Source organism: Erpetoichthys calabaricus, chromosome 2 (assembly GCF_900747795.2).
Source record: "Erpetoichthys calabaricus chromosome 2, fErpCal1.3, whole genome shotgun sequence".
Classification (NCBI taxonomy): domain Eukaryota; kingdom Metazoa; phylum Chordata; class Cladistia; order Polypteriformes; family Polypteridae; genus Erpetoichthys; species Erpetoichthys calabaricus.
Window position 1 is genome coordinate 32,265,991 of NC_041395.2, and position 19,727 is coordinate 32,285,717.

At 41.4% G+C, this 19,727-nt stretch overlaps 1 protein-coding gene across 1 annotated transcript in view; it reads left to right on the plus strand.

Annotated features, from left to right (window-relative positions):
• Positions 1 to 17,630, plus strand: part of LOC114645735 (coiled-coil domain-containing protein 102A-like) — a 41,396-nt gene extending 23,766 nt beyond the window's left edge. The window contains exons 3-5 of the mRNA XM_028793561.2: positions 441 to 499; positions 5,651 to 5,759; positions 17,415 to 17,630. Coding sequence (XP_028649394.1) covers positions 441 to 499; positions 5,651 to 5,759; positions 17,415 to 17,504 — 258 coding nt within the window. The 3' untranslated portion in view covers positions 17,505 to 17,630. The remainder of the gene's footprint in view (positions 1 to 440; positions 500 to 5,650; positions 5,760 to 17,414) is intronic.
• Positions 17,631 to 19,727: the final 2,097 nt, after the last annotated feature.

The window sequence follows — 19,727 nt, forward strand, 5'->3', positions numbered from 1 at the left end:
ATTTAATTCCCTCCCAATATATTCAAAATAGATCAACCCCTACCCCAAGATACTACTGGAGTTACAATGAACAGCACAAACTTAAATAAAGACGTGTTTCTCACAAATCCACACTTTTCGTCCCCTCAATCTTATTTTTATCCTACCCTTCAGACATTCTGCATTTAAGTAATATGATATTCTTCTCTATTATCATGTACTCCTAATATTCATTCTCTCTCCCAGTGAGTCAGCTCTGGGCAGTTTAACTATAAACATGACTGATACTTGATGGATTTGCACCCTGTGTAGTGATTGTTTTTGCACCCGATGCTTGACGGCATAGACTACAGTTTCCCTTTGACCCTGTTCTAGATAAGTGAGTCAGGAGATGGATGAATGGCTGGATGGACTGATACTTGACACTAATGCTTCATTTTCTTTCTTCACTCTATTTTTAGGTGGAAGAACTTGAAAGTTTACTTCAAGATACCATGAGAGCATTGTTAAAGGAAAAAGAGTGAGTAATGGTATAAGCAAAAGCCACAAAAAATATCTCTTAAGTAGTCCAATTACATAATAAGCTGCAAAGCCATTCCCAAACCTATAGTCTACAATGACCCAAAGAGCAATTGAAGATCTAAGTACACCTCTGAGCATCTTTCAGGTTACAGGGTATGGCTTACACGCCTTCACAAAAAAGGCTTCATCTGGCAGCTGTTCAGGTTTGATGACAGTAAGCTGACTCACCGCACAGAAATGGCTGAATGCCAGAAATGTAATGTATTCTGTGAACCGATTACATAAACAGATAACAATCACTCTTTGGGCCATTTTCTGTTTTAATTTCTACCACCTCTTTTTTCAATGCATTCTTTCAGACTTTTATTTAGTGGTCTTTTTTCATTTTTGTAATTTTACTGTAGTATTACACAATGCATTAGGTATATTGGGATTGACATGCTGTCATAATCCACATCCTTGAAGCTAAATGATTAATTTCTCCAGTGTCCCACTTTGTTATGCTCTCTTATTACCTTTGATCAAGAATGTTAGCTCTTGTGTTTATGTTACAGCCAAATCTGAATCTGGTGATTGTTTATGTGTAGTACACCCATTCTTCGTCTCTCTGTGTGGGTTTGTCTCTGAGTACTCCAGTTTTTCTCTAAAGAGATGCACAGTTTAGGATTAACCAGTAAGCAGAAAAGAGTGTGTTGCTGCATGAATAGGAAATGTGATTTGCACCCCATCCCTGGCCGGCTCAAACATTGTACCCAGGGCACTTGATCCGCACAACCCTAAACTGGGCAGTACGTTATAAAATGAATGGGTATATTCAGAAGACATGCATAAAATTTATTTCTAACTCTTTCTAATTTACACTCTTAGTTTTTAGAAACTGCTATATCCAATTAAGAGTTGCAGTGTCCAAAAGTCTCTGTAGTGTCATTTATCTAGATACAGTGGATTCTGAAAGAATTCAGACCCTTTCATCTTCTGCACACTTTATTGCATTGTAGATTTAATTTTAAGTGCATATAGTTGCCATTTTGCCAATCAGTTTACACTTACTAACACAAGGACAAAGTGAAATCACATTTTCAGAAAGGCCTGCAAGTTAATTAAAACTCCAAAACTGAAATCTCTCATTCATGTAAGTATTCAGACCCTTTGCTGTGGCACTTCAAGGTGCATCCTGTTTGCTTTAATTCTCTTTGAGATGTGTCGATAACTTGATTAGTGTCTGCCTATGGTAAATTTAATTGACTGGACATTGTTCAGAAAGGCATGCACCTGCGTATATAAGGTTCTATAACTCACACTGCATGTCAGGGCAATAATCAAGCCATTAAGTCCAAGGAACTCTCTGTAGACACCCATGAACAAGCTGTGCTGAGGCATAAGTGAAGGCAAGGGGATAAAATAATTTCTAAAGCTTTGAGTGTTCCCAGGAGCACAATGGCTTCAATAATTGTGAAACAGAAATCATTTGGTAACCAGTGTGATGGATGGCCGGCCAAATATTCCGGCCTACACCTCCAGGCTGCCAGATGGAGCCCTCCCAACAGAATGGAAGTTCCCCGAATTCCAGCAGGGCCTTATGGACCTTGTAGTTTTTATAAACAGCCCTGCTGGATACCATGGGGACCACCAGGAGCCTCTGTAGGGAGGCTTGAGGAGTGCTACGTGTCCTATAACCCGGAAGTGCGTCCTGATCACATGACTGGAAGGAACAACGTGCTTCCGGGTTGAAGAAAAGGACTTTTAATCTGACCCGGAAGTGATGAGGACTCATGGATTACAGGGCTGGATCCACTTCCGTGTCAGGGACTATAAAGGACTATGGGAAACCCCAGACGAGTGAGCTAAGCTGGGTGGAAGGGTGGCAATGCGTCTGAGAGAGGAGGATTGGTGATTAATTATTGAATATTGTGTTATATGAGTAGTGTAGAGTGGAGGGTGCTTTGTGCACGTTATTATTATAAAATAAATAATAATTGTACTTTTACCCGGTGTTCGAAGTGGTACCTGTGGGTTCAAGAGGTCGATAGGGGCCTCTACTGCTACACCAGGTAAAAAGGGAATTGATCAAGGAGGTCACTAAAAACCCAATAGTCACTTTAACAGAGCTTCAGAAGTCCTCTGCTGAGATGGAAGAACCTGTCAGAAGTTCAAGTATCTCAGAAGCACTCCATCAATCAGGCATTTATGGTAAAATTTTCTCAAGTGGCATTGAAAGGGTTCTGAGAGCATTATGACAAAGATCCTCGGGTCTGATGAAATTAAAATGAATGCTTTAGGCAGAACTCCAAGCACCCTACAGTAAAGCATGGTGGTGGCAACATCATGCTATGGGAGTGCTTCTCAGTAGCAGCGATAGGGAGACTGGTCAGAAATGAGGAAAGGATGAATGCAGCCAAATACAGAGAGGTCCATGAAGAAAGCTTGTTCCAAAATATATACAAACTCAAAGTAAAATAGATGATATTGGTCTAAGCAGACAGCCAAGGAAATGCTGGAGTAGCCCAGTCAATACCCAGACGCAAACCCCATTGATCATCTGTGGAAAGACCTGAAGATGGCAGCATACAGACACTTCCCATCCAATCTAAGGCAGCTAGAGAGGATCTGCCAGGAAGAATGAAATAAACTTTCCAAATCAAGGTGTAGAGACCATGATGGCCATGAAGACCCAAAGTTGGAATTACTGTAAAAGGGGATTCAATAAAATACTAAATTAAAACTCTAAATAAATGAATTAGGTGTTTTTGATTTTTAATATATTTGAAAACTTTCTGAAAACATGTATTCACTTTCTCATTATGGGTTATTAGGTGTAGATTGATGGGCAAAAATGGCAAGCTTAGTCATTTAAAAAATCTACAACTCAATAAAGTATACAGAAAGTGAAGGTGTCTAAATACTTTCTGAATCCACTGTATATGATATTCAGTTTTTTTTTTTGGGGATAGATACTTCTATCTGGCATTTGACTTTTGGTAACCTGAGTGCAAATAATGAGGGCTTTACTTGGCCTGCCTAGAAGAGTCCTCATACCAGGCAGCCTGACCACCAGGCTCCAGCTTACACAGTAGACCTAAAAAGGGGAGCAGCTTTTAAAGTTCAAACATATGCTAAATGTCCCAAAGGGACCCTTCAAGGGAGAGGAACCATAAGAAACTCATCTGACTTTGAGGAACAAGACCATAGCAGAATATTTAACAAATAAGGATAGTTATTTTAAAGATATAAGGTATACGTTGATGCAACATTTTCATCGACTAAGCAATGCACAGAACCAATTAAAAAGGTAAATAAAATGTTAGGTTATATTGTAAAATCTGTTGAATTTAAGTCAAGGGATGTTATCCTCAAAACTATATAATGTACTCAAAAGACCATATCTGGAGTATTGTGTGCACTTCTGGTTGCAATGGTACAAGAAAGACATACTGCCACTCGAAGCTGTGCAGAGGAGAGCAACCAAGTGCATCCCAGGACTTAAGGACATGTCTTACTGTGACAGACTCAGAGAATTAAACCTGTTCAGTTTCAAGAAGAGGAGACTGCTTGGGTGCCTTGTCCAAGTCTTCAAAATCCTCAAAGGCACTGATTAAGTAGATCTAGCAGAATTCTTTTAATCACCTACTCAAGAACACCTGTGAAAATTAAGGAGAAGTGCATTTAAAACTGAAGCCAGGAAGCACTTATTTACACAAAGAGATGTGAGACTCTAGAACATATCATCGAGCCATTTAGTTGAAGCAGAAACCTTGGCAACCTTTAAGGAGAATCTGAATGAGATATTGGAACAGCTTAGCTTTTAGCTAAATAAACAGGCTTGATGGACTAAATGGTCTCCTTTCTTTTATCAAATTTATTATGCTCTTATGAGAGCACAGCCAGAGGAAGTAAATTGTAAAATCTTGGAGCTACCACATCAAAAGCCCAATCAGCATCAGTCTGTAATCAATTCCCTGGAATAGTTGGTAGACCCAGACTAGAGGACCTAAGAGATCGACTCAGAGAGTGAGGCTGGAGAAGTTCCACAACATATTCAGGAGCTTGGCCGTGAATTGTCAACGTGATACTGTATATAAAAGCAGGAATTTTAAAATTATTTCGAAAATTAATCAGACGCCAATGTATTGCCATTAAAACAGGAACAATATGTGACCTTCTACTGGTTCTTGTTAATAGCCTTCTGGCAGCATTTTGAACTGATTGAAGACGGCCCAACAATGACACCTAAACTCAATAATTTGGAGGGAATCCACAAACCTTTGTCCATATAGTGTTGTTGTAGTAATAAATAACATAATAGTGTGCAATTTCAGGTAGGCAAAAGAAACTAAACCAGAAAAGACAATTTAGGAAGGAAGTGCAATCTTTCTGTATCATTTTAGGCCAGATAGCGGTGTAGAATGGAAGGGAACAGTGTGTTATGGGAAGCAGGAGAACAATACAGGAGTGAAACCCCTGTGTGTTTTTATTACACTGGTAATTTACACTATTATTATTATTATCATTACAATGACAATTCTGAATTGGTTAAGAGGATACAAAAGTGGATGGAAGCATTATTATAGTACAAGCACCCCACAGACAGACCCTGTCTACAAACATAAACTAGCAGATGATACGATGTTAATGCAGTCGTCTCCAAAGCCTTACCTTGCTAGATTTAAAGCCTGGGTCATCCATCACAAAAAATCCAGACAAATGCCATATTTTAGATTTATATGACTAATGTATATATTTTATCAAATGTGTAAACTGAGTTTTCTTTTTTTTTTCTTGCAGTTAGTTTATATTTTTATATTGATATTTTACAGTCAGGTTTTTTTCCTTCTAGTTTAGCCTTGTGTGGGTGTCTGCATGCTATTGCTCTATAAAAGGTTAGTGCTTAGTCATAGCACTACATTGGTAATGAGACATTTTTATTCATTTATAGATTTTTTTTTCATTCTGTAGACTTTTCTTTTACATAAATTATAAAACAAAACTCCTAAACTGAGCAATCTTTTGGCAATGTGCTAAGGTCATTTTTCTGGGAGTCGTACTTGTATTTGTGTCATAGCATCCCTTACTGCACGTTGCCTGGAGTTCCTTCTGGCTTTTGGTAGAAAATACAGCAGATTGTATCCTTTTTGTGATTCTGAACCCACAGGCAATGCAGTGCCCAGAGAAAGTACATAGCCAGCCTTCAATCTGAAGTGAGAAAGTGGGCAGCGAGATTCCAAGGTCTTCAGAACACCCTTACAGTTCCCAGCAAAGAGGTAACATTTTATTTAACTGATGCCATTTTTAAAACTAAATATCTGAACAACATAAAATTTTTTTAAAGTGTTTTCTTTATTATCACCTTAATTAATTAAACAAAAATTAAACTGTTAATTAAACAAAATCAAAGTCAGAATTAGAATTCAAATAGAAAGTCTCTCACAAGGTATTTCCTTTATTTTCTAACATAATTAAAAACTGTTTTATGCAAGAATTAGACTAGATTAGATTAAAATTAAAATTTAACATAAGAGCATGATATGATATGAGATTAAAATTTAACATATACTGTATATATATATATATATATATATATATATATATATATATATATATATATATATATATATATCCTTATATATATATATATATATATATATATATATATATATATATATATATATCCATCCATTTTCCAACCTGCTGAATCCGAACACAGGGTTACAGGGGTCTGCTGGAGCCAATCCCAGCCAACACAGGGCACAAGGCAAGAACCAATCCCAGGCAGGGTGCCAACCCACCGCAGTATATATATATATATAATATATATATATACGTTCCCCCGAACACTTGGTGGCATCCCCCCTGGGTTGCATTGAGGCCACAATGGTGGAACACTGGAGCTCATCCCTATTGGGCTGCATGGCTTAACGAGCCCATGTGGGCTGGACTGCAGCTGCACCCGGAAGTGCAACCTGAAGTAGGTCAATGAGCACCTGGAGCACTTCCGGGGCTGCTATAAAAAGGGCCTGCAGCCACTACTCAAGGAGCCAGAGTCGGGAGGAGGGAGACAAAGCTTGACAAAGAGGAGTGGTGGAAGAAGAGGAAGAGTGTTGTGCCTGTGGGGACGGGGAAGGCATTGCCCACAGGCAAAGAAATTGAAATAAAACATTTATTTGTTTTATCAGTGTGCCTCCCGCGTCTGTCTGTGTCGGGTCAGGCGCCAATATAGCGTCTATCTGTTACAATATATAGACACTTATGCACGTCTGAGGTAAGCATTACCACCCCAGTGGGTTGATTGCTGACTCACTTATCGTTTTTATCACCCATTGGAGGCAACTGACCCCACCCCTTTGGGTCCAGGAGCTATAAGCTTGTAAGAGTGGACTAGCTCTACCTTGAATAGTGACCAGACATAGGGGCTCTTTGGTGTGTTGAAAGCCAATAACCAGTTTCTTGTTTTTGCTGATTTTAAGATGTAAATAATTCACTTTGTACCAAGAAACAAACTCCTCCACCTGACTCCTATTCTCCTATCATTACATCCCATTAGTGCAGAATCATCTGAGAATTTCTGCAATTGACATGACCTGGTGTTGTTGTATTTATAGTCTGAGGCAGGGGTCGGCAACCTTTCAGCGGTGCCGTGCCAAATCTATGTTACAATGTTATTCCGCGTGCTGACATCATTCTACCAATTGTGTTATATATACTGTAGTATCAAAATTGGTCTGGTTATAATAGACTTCAAAAGTATATACTTTTGAATCCCGTTATAACCAGATCTTATATTATTGGTCATTCAATATTTTAAAATACATAGGATCATATTTGAAAAGAATGTTTTGTCAAATTTTAATTTTCACAGATTTTAACACATTTATTAAAAACTGTATTAAAACTATTAATTACAAGTTTTTTCAATACAAAATACATAGTTTAAATAAGAAAATATTATCAAGAATTCTAATATGATTAATCATTTTTTATTATTAATCAGAGCTATTAATCAATTAATGCAAAGCAATTGTATAACTACCCTAAGTTCTTGTCTATAAGCCGGACTCATGTATTAGCCGGAGACCAAAAATCATACGAATTTTTAAAATAAAATCGTATCATAGATAAGCCGGACTCATGGATAAGCCGAATGTACTATAACCTATAACTAATAGAAGGGAGGGAGGTCAGTGGTCTCACTCGCGCCCATTTAATTTCTTTAAGGGGGGAGAGAGTGTGAGATATTGCCGTCTCTCTCACTCCCCGCATGGCGCGGTTGGAGCTGCCGGAGCGCGTTCTTTCTGCTCTGGGCGTCGCCGAGTCAACACGAGCGCGTAGCGGTCATTTAAATTGTGATTTTATATGTAAGCATATTTAAATATATATCGCGGATTTCTGCGGACAATGGGTCTTTTAATTTCTGGTACATGCTTCCTCAGTTGGTTTGCCCAGTTGATTTCATACAAGGGACACTATTGGCAGATGGCTGAGAAGCTATCCAGCTTACTTTCTCTCTCTCTCTCTCTTGCGCTGACGTAGGGGGGTGTGAGCAGGGGGGCTGTGTGCAGCTGCTTCCTGAAAGAAATGCTGCACGGAGCTTCGCATACTTAAAAGCTCAAAGGGCACGTATTGATTTTTTTTATCTGTCTCTCTCTATCTCTCTCTATCTCTCTCTCTCTCTCTTCCTGCTCCTGACAGAGGGGGTGTGAGCTGCCGCTTTCAACAGCTTTGTACCGGCGGTGCTTCGCATACTTAAAAGCCAAAAAACCCTATTGATTTTTTTTTTGACTGCTTGCTTTGCACTCCTTTGAAAAGGAAGATATGTTTGCATTCTTTTAATTGTGAGACAGAACTGTCATCTCTGTCTTGTCATGGAGCACAGTTTAAACTTTTGAAAAAGAGACCTATGTTTGTTTGCAGTGTTTGAATAACGTTCCTGTCTCTCTACAACCTCCTGTGTTTCTGCGCAAATCTGTGACCCAAGCATGACAATATAAAAATAACCATATAAACATATGGTTTCTACTTCGCGGATATTCTTATTTCGCGGGTGGCTCTGGAACGCAACCCCCGCGATGGATGTATAAGCCGGACTTATGTATAAGCCGATATTCTATTTTTTCATTTTCACAACTTTTTTCCTTAGATAAGCCGCGGCTTATTGACAAGAACTTAGGGTACATTCGGTGGCTTTATTTTTGGTTCCAATTATTTGACTAAAATAAGTAGTTTGTTTCTTAAAGCCAGTATTCTCATCAAAGTTTTTAAACATGACTGATGTTTAGTATGATAATGTCTTTGTACACTTGACGTACGACACACGACACTTTCACAGAATAACGCACACACAGCACAATCCTTCTGTTGTACAAATCCATATTCATTCGTTCAAGAGTCTTGAAAAGAGCGAACATCAAGTTTTGGTCTTTTATAAGTCATTTTAGGGCAGTATATCTCTAAATATATAAAATCCAAAGTCTGTCTGTCTTTCTGTATGTCGTCCGCTTTTCACGAGAGAACTACTTAACAGATTTAGATCAGGCTTTTTTTCTGTAATTTGTTTGAACATTCCAGATGATTTTGCGACTTCTCTCATCATGCTAAGAATCATAGTTCATTTGCAGGAGCGATACATTCACGCTGATCTGAGACAGAGGCTGTGTGCTGAGACTCACAAACTGCAGTCTCCCTGACCATTGTCCAGGACAACATAGATTCATCCACCTTCATATGTCTGAGCTTATCGCTTATCAAGGATGGCTGGATGGTATTGATGGCACTGGAAAAATCATAAAACATAATCCTCACAAAGCAGCCAGCTTTGTCAAGGTGAGAATAAGCCTTGTGGAGCAGATAAGATAATTGCATCCTTCACTTCAGTCTTTGTCCGATAGACAGACTTCAGTGGGTCCAGGTGATTTTCCACAAAAGGACTCATATAGTCCAGGACAGCTTCTCAAAAGTCTTTATGATATGAGATGTAAGTGCCACTGGTTTGTAGTTATTAGTTGAAGAGGCACCTCTCATCTTTGGAACAGGAACAATGCAGGATGTTTTCCACAGCAGTGACACTTTCTGAAGCCTTAGGGACAAACTGAACAGGTGACAGAGGACACCACAAAGTTGGTCAGCACAGGCCTTAAGAACTCGAGGACTGACTCCATCTGGTCCCGCAGCTTTTCCTGTGTGCAGCTTCATAAGTTGTCTCCTTTCAGTTATTGACAGTCAGGGGTGGACTTGTCACTGGCCATTCCAGTTGATGTGGTAAGAGTTGTTGATGTAGTAGGGATGGTATGTAGAGACTGGTCAGAAGGTGGCAGTTGGAGGGAAAATATATTATAAAATTGGTTGAGGGCATTAGCTTTGTCCACATCCCCTTCTAGCACCTGAGTTCTAAGTTGCTGGAGTCCCGTAATTGTACCCAGTCCATTCCAGACATTTTCATGTTATTCTGAATGAGTTTGTTTTGTATTTTAGCTTTGTAAGCTTCCTTTCCTTCACTCAGTCCTAGCAGATGCTGTACTTTCTTCAGAGCCTCTTTGTCACTAGATTTGAATGCTTACTTTTTCTAATTCAGGAGACCTTTTAGCTCCATAGTAATCTAGGGTTTGTTGTTTTGAAAGCAACACACTGTCTTTGTGGCTACCACTGTGTCGACACAGAAGTTAATATAGTCTGTGATACAGTGAACAGAGTTCCTCAATATTGTCCTCATGTGACTCTCACAGTATTTCCCAGTCTGTCATTTGGAAGCAGTCATTCAGAGTCATTTAAGCCTCCAGGATCCATTTCCTCACTATTCTGTTGGTAAAAGGTTGCCATCTTATAACCGACTTGTAGCTGGGAATAAGATGAATCTGGCTGTGGTCAGATATGCCTAAAGTAGCCAGTAGAATACACATAAAGGCATCTTTAACATGTGAACAGAGTAGGTGCAACTTGTTATATCCTCAGGAGGAACTGGTCATAGACTGGTAGAAATTTGTCATTGTTCCTTCCAAAGTTACATGGTTGAAGTCACCACATATTATAACTGCGATTGGTGTGAGTCATCATTAAAGTGTTGGTGACAGTATGAATCATATGTGTTGCTAGGATGATGCAATTTATCTCCCTGGACAAATAACGTAGATAAAACTGTAGTTTTAAATGTAATATGTTCCCTTTCACACCATTACTCATTCCCATAGATGACCAGTCCCCCTACTGTCTTTTTTTCCACACCATACTGGAGCTCTGTCTTCTCAAATAAGAAGAAATCTGTCCAGCCTTAAAACAGTGTCAGGTATATCAGGTTTAAGCTAGCTCTCCGTAAAGCACGAAATGCAACTGTATTTGCATGCTCTATGACCAACTATAAGCGCTGTGGGGAAGAGCCCGGACACAGACAGGTAGACACGATGGTTTCACCACACACACGTTTATTCATCATAATATTTACAAGTTCGTGCATCAACCCAGTGCCTCAGCACCAATCACCCCTTAAGTCCTTGGCCACACTCACAATGCCTTTCACAGTCTCTGGTCCGCCTCCACTCCTCTCCACCAAGCTTCGTCCTCTTCCACCCGACTCTTGCCCCTGACTGGAGGGAGGTGGCCCCTTTTATTTACCCCGGAAGGGCTCCAGCTGCATCCAGAGGGCTCGTAGCCACACCCCTGTGTGGCGGACGCTCCAGCGGTGAAACCGGAAGTCCACCAGGTGTCTCCAATTCTCTTCCCCCTAGCACTTCCCGGTGTGGCGGAAGTACTGAGGTCTAACACTCCAAGGCATTGGGGCACCCCCTGGCAGTGACCACGGGCCCTTACAGGTATGAGCTTCCAAGCTCTGTACCCGTGGTCCCCACAGCAACCAGGGAGGACACCCCCTAGTGTTCTGGAGGATCCACAAGCCCTCCTCCGGTCCTCCTGGGCGTCCTGGCCGGGCATGAATGCCCGCCGGGCACCACAGTGCCCCATCGCCAGCGAAGACCCATTGGTCCGAGCGACACACCTTGTTAGGGCGGTTCAACCCCGAAGGGGGTCCTACTACTTGTCCAGGGTCTGTTCCGGCACCCTGGAACTCTTTTTCGGCCCCCTCTCCGAGGCCGTCGCGCCCCTCTGTTCTGCGCCGCTCGTGCCTTCACAGCCTCCGCTGGACGTGAGGCTGCCCCATCGCCAGCGAAATGTCGTCCTGCCAGACGGTCCGTCCGATGAGGGTCAGCTTCCCACGAAGCAGGTCCTACTGCTCGTCCCGGTCCCAGTCCTGTAACAGACAGAAACAAGGGGGCAGAGCCGCTGCCTGGACACCCTTCCCTGGCGTCCCTCTGTGCCGCGCACTGGCAGCGCTCCCCCCTTTTACAAGGACCCCGGAACTTGCCTGTTCGGAACCCCCTCCGCGGGTTGCGTGCCCCTCCAGCTGATGGGACCGCCTGCTTTTCTCTCCATTCCACCGGCTCTGGGGAGTGGCCCTTCACTGGACGTGCGCACCCAGCTGCACGTCCCTTCCTGTTGGAGGAATCGGCACTCATCCCTCGATCCCTCCTTTCCCTCTTGGACGCCCTGACGGTTTGAGTGTGAGCATGACAAACTCGCAGCCCCGTTCCTGTCTGCATCCATGCAGAGCGACGGGAGACTGCCGCGGGCTCGGGGCGTCGGGCGCTAGGACCCAGGACACTCATCAGCCCCTGTCCGCTCTGCCCTCTCGCTGTTTCTCCCCTTACCTCGTGAGCAGTCTGCACTGCCGCATCCGCTGTCGGAGACCCACCCACATGGTTCCAATCACTGATGTCACGGGCCCCCTTTTCTTTACGGGGTCATTCTCACTCACCTTCCCCGCCACGTCCATCCGCTTGAAGACTCCAGTGCCGTGCCGATCTGCCCACTGTCGCAGCGTCATCACGGATGTGGCCGCCTTCACCTCCAGCTCGTTCAATCCTCTCCGGAGGACGTGCACCACCTGAAACAACTCCAACTCACGCAGAGCCGCTAGCAAGCACAGAGTGTCAGTCGGCGGTTGCCTTACCTTTTCATCAGGCAAATCCGCCGGCTGATCTCTGTGGGGGCTTCCCACAGGCCCCGTCGAGTCCTTCCTCGGCCCAGGATTGACATTCCTTGGGCCCGCCTCCATCCAATCATCGGCAGACACGCAAGACACACCGCCCAATCCCGAGCCTGTCACTGGGAGTGACTCCCGGTTGGCGGCCATTTTGGCTCTGTTTCTCTTTCTCCTGGTGCGGCGCCATGCCTTCCTAGAGCCTAGCAGCTGCTGCGGCTTGTCGAGCTTCAGCGACTCCGTTCTCGTGGCACTGCCTGCTGCCGCTTCGGCGCCGACGACAGCCTGAGGATCGGCATACCGCTGCCACTGACGCAGACCCAGGCAGTCCCTGCTTGTAACACAAAAGGTAAGTTTGCCCACGCGGGGCCGATCGCCGTTGGGCAGGGCACTCACCTCCTGGGTCTCGTTTCTCTGAGGCGCCGTCCTCACCGCGCTGCCGTCTTGAACGTCCTCAGCGACAGTGTGCCTGCTGGAGCTCGCTGCACTCTGGCAACGTCCTTGATCTTTTCCCCGCACCAGGGGAATTTGGCCATTTAGTGGGCTAGTGGTGGGCCGCGAGATGATTCGTTCACGCGGGGTTGTGCATGCGCTGCTCCCGCGGCGTGTGTGTGGGCTAACCTGATGCTCCGGACTGCCCACAAAATTATTTTTTTGGGGTCCCTGCCTTGTACCAGGCAGAGAGTCCCATCTGGGATGCCATTGTGGGGAACAGCCTGGACACAGACAGGTAGACACGATGGTTTCACCACACAAATGTTTATTCATCATAATATTTACAAGTTCGTGCATCAACCCAGTGCCTCAGCATCAATCACCCCTTAAGTTCTTGGCCACACTCACAATGCCTTTCACAGTCTCTGGTCCGCCTCCACTCCTCTCCCCACAGCAACCAGGGAGGACGCCCCCTCGTGTTCCGGAGGATCCACAAGCCCTCCTCCGGTCCTCCTGGGCGTCCCGGCCGGGCATGAACACCCGCCAGGCACCACAGTGCAGACATTAGATTAAAATAGATTGCAGACCAATTTATAAAACCTTTTCTCCTTGCTTTTAGTCTAGCACTGGCATGTTGCCCTGTCCATCTAAGGACAAACATCTCCTGCGTTAAAGTGTAACTGAGCTGCTTAGGCACTTGCGTTTGTAGGGCAAGCAGCTGATTATGGGAGTATTTAATACATCTCACTTTCATTTTTTCAGTATCTCTTACTGTTTCAGGTGTTGCAGACGTAAGGCAGCCTTTGGGTCCGCTTTGCAACTCCATCCAAATTCGCAGGCCAGCAAATGGGTTTGCATGCACTGCAGTTCATCAGTAAACTTAAAATCGATCTATCTATCTATCTATCTATCTATCTATCTATCTATCTATCTATCTATCTATCTATCTATCTATCTATCTATCTATCAAATCATTACCATTTGGATAGAGCAGGTCCAGCTTGTTGTGTCCATGATTGGAACTTGGTGAATGAAGTTTGTTTCCTTGATTGAAGTCGCAGAGATTCAGAATTATTCATCATTAAGATATTTGTAACAAAGTCAATCATTTATGTTCCTGAGTCAGGCAAGATCATTTAACATATCCCACTGGGGGCTAACATGGATGCATTTAGTCCACTTTCAATGTCTGCATCATACATTTAATTTTAATTTTGCTGTGCTCACTTTTTCACTATTACAAAATTACTTAGGAACACTTTTAAATCACTTTCAGATTTTCTTTTTTGTCCGGTGCCCCCTGTTTCAATGGTACAAATACCCTCATATATAATAAATATTGACCGGACTCACTTTGATGTTTAGTTTTGCAAGACGGTCCTTTTTTCCCGCCCTCTAGACCTGAAAATCTCAATGTTTTGGCCATTTTTGGACCGTATTCAGTTTTTTTGTCAGGCTTTTCTTGACGATAAAACCTCCACATGATATACAGTGCGACTCATGTTGATGTCTAGGTACCCCCAATTTTTGGCCTTCTAGACACAAAAAAGACTCATTTTTAGGCCATGTTTTGAGCATAGTTTGTGCAGGAAATTACGCCCTTCCAATAAAAAGTAAACCAATAGGTGTCTCCAGAAAAAATGACCAGAAGTTGTGCATGCTACATAAACTAACCCCAAGGGTTCACCCCCCTAATGAGATAGGAGGGGTCAAAGTTACTGCCTCATACAAAACTTTGAAAATATTGGCGATTAGTAATATAGGCATGAGGAATGTCGTTTTAGGCTATGTCGAAGATCATAAATATGGATAACATTTTTGATATTCGATTCTTTACTAGTGATCCTAGCCCTCTAAGAGTGACTCCAAAAAGGTTAAAAATGTCAGCTTTCAAACATAACCATGTAGAGTATCATTTTAGACTATTGAAAGGTCAGTGATTGAAAATAGCATGGTCCTTCTAGGAGTCTAGCCCTCTATAGACCCCTGTCAGAGAGTAAAAAATGATAAATTTCCATTACAATCGAGAATGTTTAGACTTTAAATATATAAACTCAATCACACATTTTAATATTTCAATTATTTGACACATCTATACTTATTTATCATGTACTTTTACCTTATGAAGTAAATCATTGCATTGCTTATGAACACCTCGAACTAGGGTGATTCAGATTTATAATATTATTTTGGTATTAGTTATTTTAGAGCATAATTAAAGAAATTTTCTTGGTATAAAGTAATTTATTTGTTAATATACACCTTAAATTGCATTAAAGTTTCATTTCAGGAACTCATATGTACTGTAACAAGAAATGTACTTAAATTGAAATTGACCCCACCCAGTTCCCATTATATACACCCCAGAATCTATGCATACATGTGTTCAGAACTTTCTAGTCCATTGATGTGTCAGTGAAAATGTTTCAAATGTTACTTCTGTCGGTTTGTGAAAATTAAAAAAAATATAAATAGTTTAATTTACTTTAATGGAACATTATTTTTAGCTTTAGTGTAGCTCACTGCAGGGAGCATTTTAATTGTGGGTGAAAAAGGACTGAGTTGCTAGATGAAGAAGGAGAAGACGCTGCAAGAGGCAACGCAAAGGCACATTTTCTTTAAAGGCTTCAGTCAGTAGCAAGTGCAACGCAAGACTGAAGACAGAGGGACTGAGACAGAGGGAGGGAGCTCGGGATGTGGGCGCTCTGCCACTGACTGAGTAGCTCACAAGATGAGTAATACAACATTTTCATAACCAGAATTTTTACCACTGATCTTTTGAAATCATTTATTTACGTAAAACTTATGTTACATAACCCGAGGTGAGTCTGCATTTATTGGTAACAAAGTACAACAAAGATTTTACGTCCTGGACACTTTTAGGTTTATCTTATGGATTTTGGCCTGCTGGTCACAAAAATCACCTTTATTTATTTATTTATTTTTTGTTTACTATGTTTAATTTTATTTCAAGAAAGTAACATAGTTTACTATCAAGTAAATAAAACTTTTAGATCTTATGTAACAAATAACTTCAAAACCTAACAAAACAAAATGGGAATTCACCCAATAGAAAGAGAGGAGAACCAAGAGCACAGAAAAATAGATAAATTGATTAAAACTAAAAGGAAGGTGAAAAACATTTGCCCCCTAAATTAATTCTTATTCTAAATATATATATAATTAAGTCTTGCCATGTTTTAAAAAAGTTTTGAACAGATCTTCTAAGTAAGAATTTGATTTTTCCTGTTTGAACTACTACAGAAAATCACTCACTGAATTATAAACAGTGGGTTGGAATTCTTCCAGTTAAGCAAGATAAGTCTACTTGCTAGCAGTGTGTGTCGGCAACTACAAGCAATTTGTCCTTAAGCCCACCTGGGAATCCACTGAACTAATGCAATATGTTATCATTAAGTGATTAAACACATTAAATTCAAGAAACGTTCATTTTATGTTCCACTAAATTCCCACATGATCCAGTCAGTCAGAAATTATATTTGTGTACAGCTCGACACTGTCTATTATAATAACCAAACATTTTTCAGAAAGTAAAACTTTACAAGACTTTTCTGCCCAGTATAATTAAAATAACATTAATTGCTCCAAGAGCATGATAAAAATGAAACAATTAATGAGTTTAGTTAAAGTTTTCCTATTTTTAAAGGATTCTCAGTTCACATACAGTTAAGCGGTTATAAAAAGCACAGTGAGGCCCGGTCATTGGTGTACGTGCAGAGACCTTACAAATGACAGAGATGCTCCAGCAATTATCATCAGCATTTTGAGCAAAAGGCTTTTCTAGTGAGTTGGGTGACCAAAGGAGACCTTGAGGAGTTATAAGGAACATGTGTGAAGTCTTTAGAGCAAATACACAAAAAGGTGAACAGAAATATATACAGTATATTTCTATGACAAATATTTTCTGAGATGTTTCAGGTATGGAAGATGGACGTGTCAGGGTACAGAAGTCCTGCTCACTCATCACAGCACCAGAGTGCGTCGATATGCTGCATGCTGATTAGTTCTTACTCTGCACACATACCAATAAGGACTCTATAAACCTACAAATAAGAGTAATCATTAGAAAGGGAACATCTAAGAGAGTCCAAAATTCATTTCCACTCACACCAGGAGAATGCTGTTATTAAATTTTCTAGAATTTTGAAGGAAATTGAAAATGAATGAACGCAGAACAGGATTTAACCTCAACCTTTTAAGGTCGTTCATGCAATAATTTAGATATAAAGGGCAAAAACTGACACCTTCCAGTGGATGAGCAGAACAATATAAAGGGCAAGGAAGCCACACAAATGTTTTGACACAAAATGATAACTCTCCAAAATGGCACAATAAATGAAGAGTCTGCTGAAATTTATGAAGACTCACCAACTGAGCTGGATGTGTGTGTATAAAATTTCAGATGTTCGTCATCTTTGTCTTTGGTCTGTTTTATTTTTAGATGACCGAGTCAGGACTAGAAAAAGGGGAAACCGAATTTCAAGAAGAAGGCAACGCTGTTTCCACCGCATCACCATTATGGAACAACTGACCATCAAGTGAAGCTTGAGAGTATCCATTAACTTCAATATAAATCTTGAGGACAACATCCATGCCTTCATTTCTCACATTTTGTCATTAACAGGTGCCCGTAATTAAATGTTATAAATTATTGCTTAATGTGCTTTTTTGTGTGTAAATTATCACTTTATTAAATATTTTACATGTCCCCATTTTATTTTGCTTGGACAATGCCATTTTGTTTGTTTTGGTATGAACACGGGCCATATTATTTATGGCCATGGCACATGTTGCTAGTCATTCAAGTGTAGTTTGTGATGCCATCATGTTGTGGTCATAAAAGATAGTCCATCGAGATGAATCCAAATCTTTAGATCAGTGTTTCCCAACCTTTGTGGTGTCTCAACCCATTTTTTGACATGCCAGTGCTTTCATGTGGTCCCCCTCCATGAATTTAGCGCAATCATCCAAGCAGAGTGGGGAGGTATCGCATTATCATCAGAGAGTTACATGAATCAAGCGTGACTCTCAGTGCTTTTCCTCCTTGATGAACCTAAAATGATCCTCAGAATGGGGGTTAGGGGGCTAGCCCAAGATCAGCCATGATCCACCTGCTGGCATTGTGAATTGAGCGAGATCACAGGAGCAGTGATGGTGGAGTGGGGTTTCATGCGGGGTTGGCTGTGGCCCACCTACAATGCCGCCGAGACCCACAGGTTGGGAAATGCTGTTTTAGATTGACACTAAACAGTAAATTCTAGTGAGTCAGGGTAAGGATTTCTATATAAGATCTTTGACACTTTGAAGACTAATTTTGCCCACATTTTGTGATAAGACACATGGCTTCTTGTGGTTATTTTGACATGTAACCTGAGTCTGTTCCCTGAAGCTGCCTTTGGAATGCTCCCAAAGAAAGCCCTTCAATTTCCAGTTGCAGAAAGAACTACTTATTGACTTTCACAGCACCAAAGAGCATCCATGTCTGGTCTCTAAGGAGTTGATGTACTCCTACAAGTACTTGAGGGTCCACATTAATGACAGGTTGGTCTGCTCTTGGAACAAAGAGGAACTATAGAAGAAAGGGCAGAGCAGGCTGTTTATTCTTGGGAGACTCCATTGTTTTAATGTTGGAAGTGACATCTTTTAATACTCTGTGATGGCCAGTGCAATTTTCTACCCTGTGGTGTGCTGAGTAACATCACTTTAGGTGAGGCCCACTGAATCAATAAGCTAATAAAAAGGGCAAGCTCAGGTATGGGACACATTCTGGACACCCTGGAGGACCTAGCAAAGGAGACAATTAAAACAAAACTGAATGCCATAATGAACAATGCTGCACATCCCCTCTCTGACACACTAGCACTGAGGACTTTTATCCAATGAATTATTCAGCAGGAGTGTGTTAAGAAATGCTATGAGGTTTCTTTTATACCAACAGCTTTATATCTACAAGATTCCTCACCAGGACTAGGACTACCAAGTCATAACTTTTTTTATTTCTTTTTAATAATTTTTCTTTTTAATCATTCTAAATTTTCATTCTGTGTTCAGACTATAGTGCATGGTTATGTATATCTATCTGTCCATTAGTGTTAGTGTCATCCCGATCGGAATGGAGGGCGATCCCTTGCCCAGCTGGGAGGCCATAATAGAAGAATTTCACTGATGGAGGTGCAACCCATTTGGGACAGTTTTTGGTTCTTATCCCAGATGTGGTGAAAAGCTGATGAATGGACTGGGGGAGACACTCTGTCAAGAACAATTTATCCCCCAGTATGAGAGATGGCAGTGTTCCTCTGGCTTGGTTCCAGTTTGGACACTTGCAGGGTGTCCTGGACTTGTAGCTCAGAAGGGTGGCCATGTCAGTGTCCATGGGTGCCAAAAGAGGGTGCTGCGGGGGGTGAACCTCCCTGTTTTGTGCAGTTTCCTTGTGACCCGAAAGTGTTTCCATCTATAATATAGTGCCTTTCAATATCTATCTATCTATCTATCTATCTATCTATCTATCTATCTATCTATCTATCTATCTATCTATCTATCTATCTATCTATCTATCTATCTATCTATCTATCTATCTATCTATCTATCTATCTATCTATCTATCTATCTATTTAAACATTCAAAGAAGACATGACCTTCTGTGCCTCAGGAACAGTTTTGGTCACACAGGACCCATTTAGCAAAACTGATACACTACAGGAAGAAACCAGAATCTCCAGAATCCTCCAACATTTTTTCCAGATTTTTTATATTT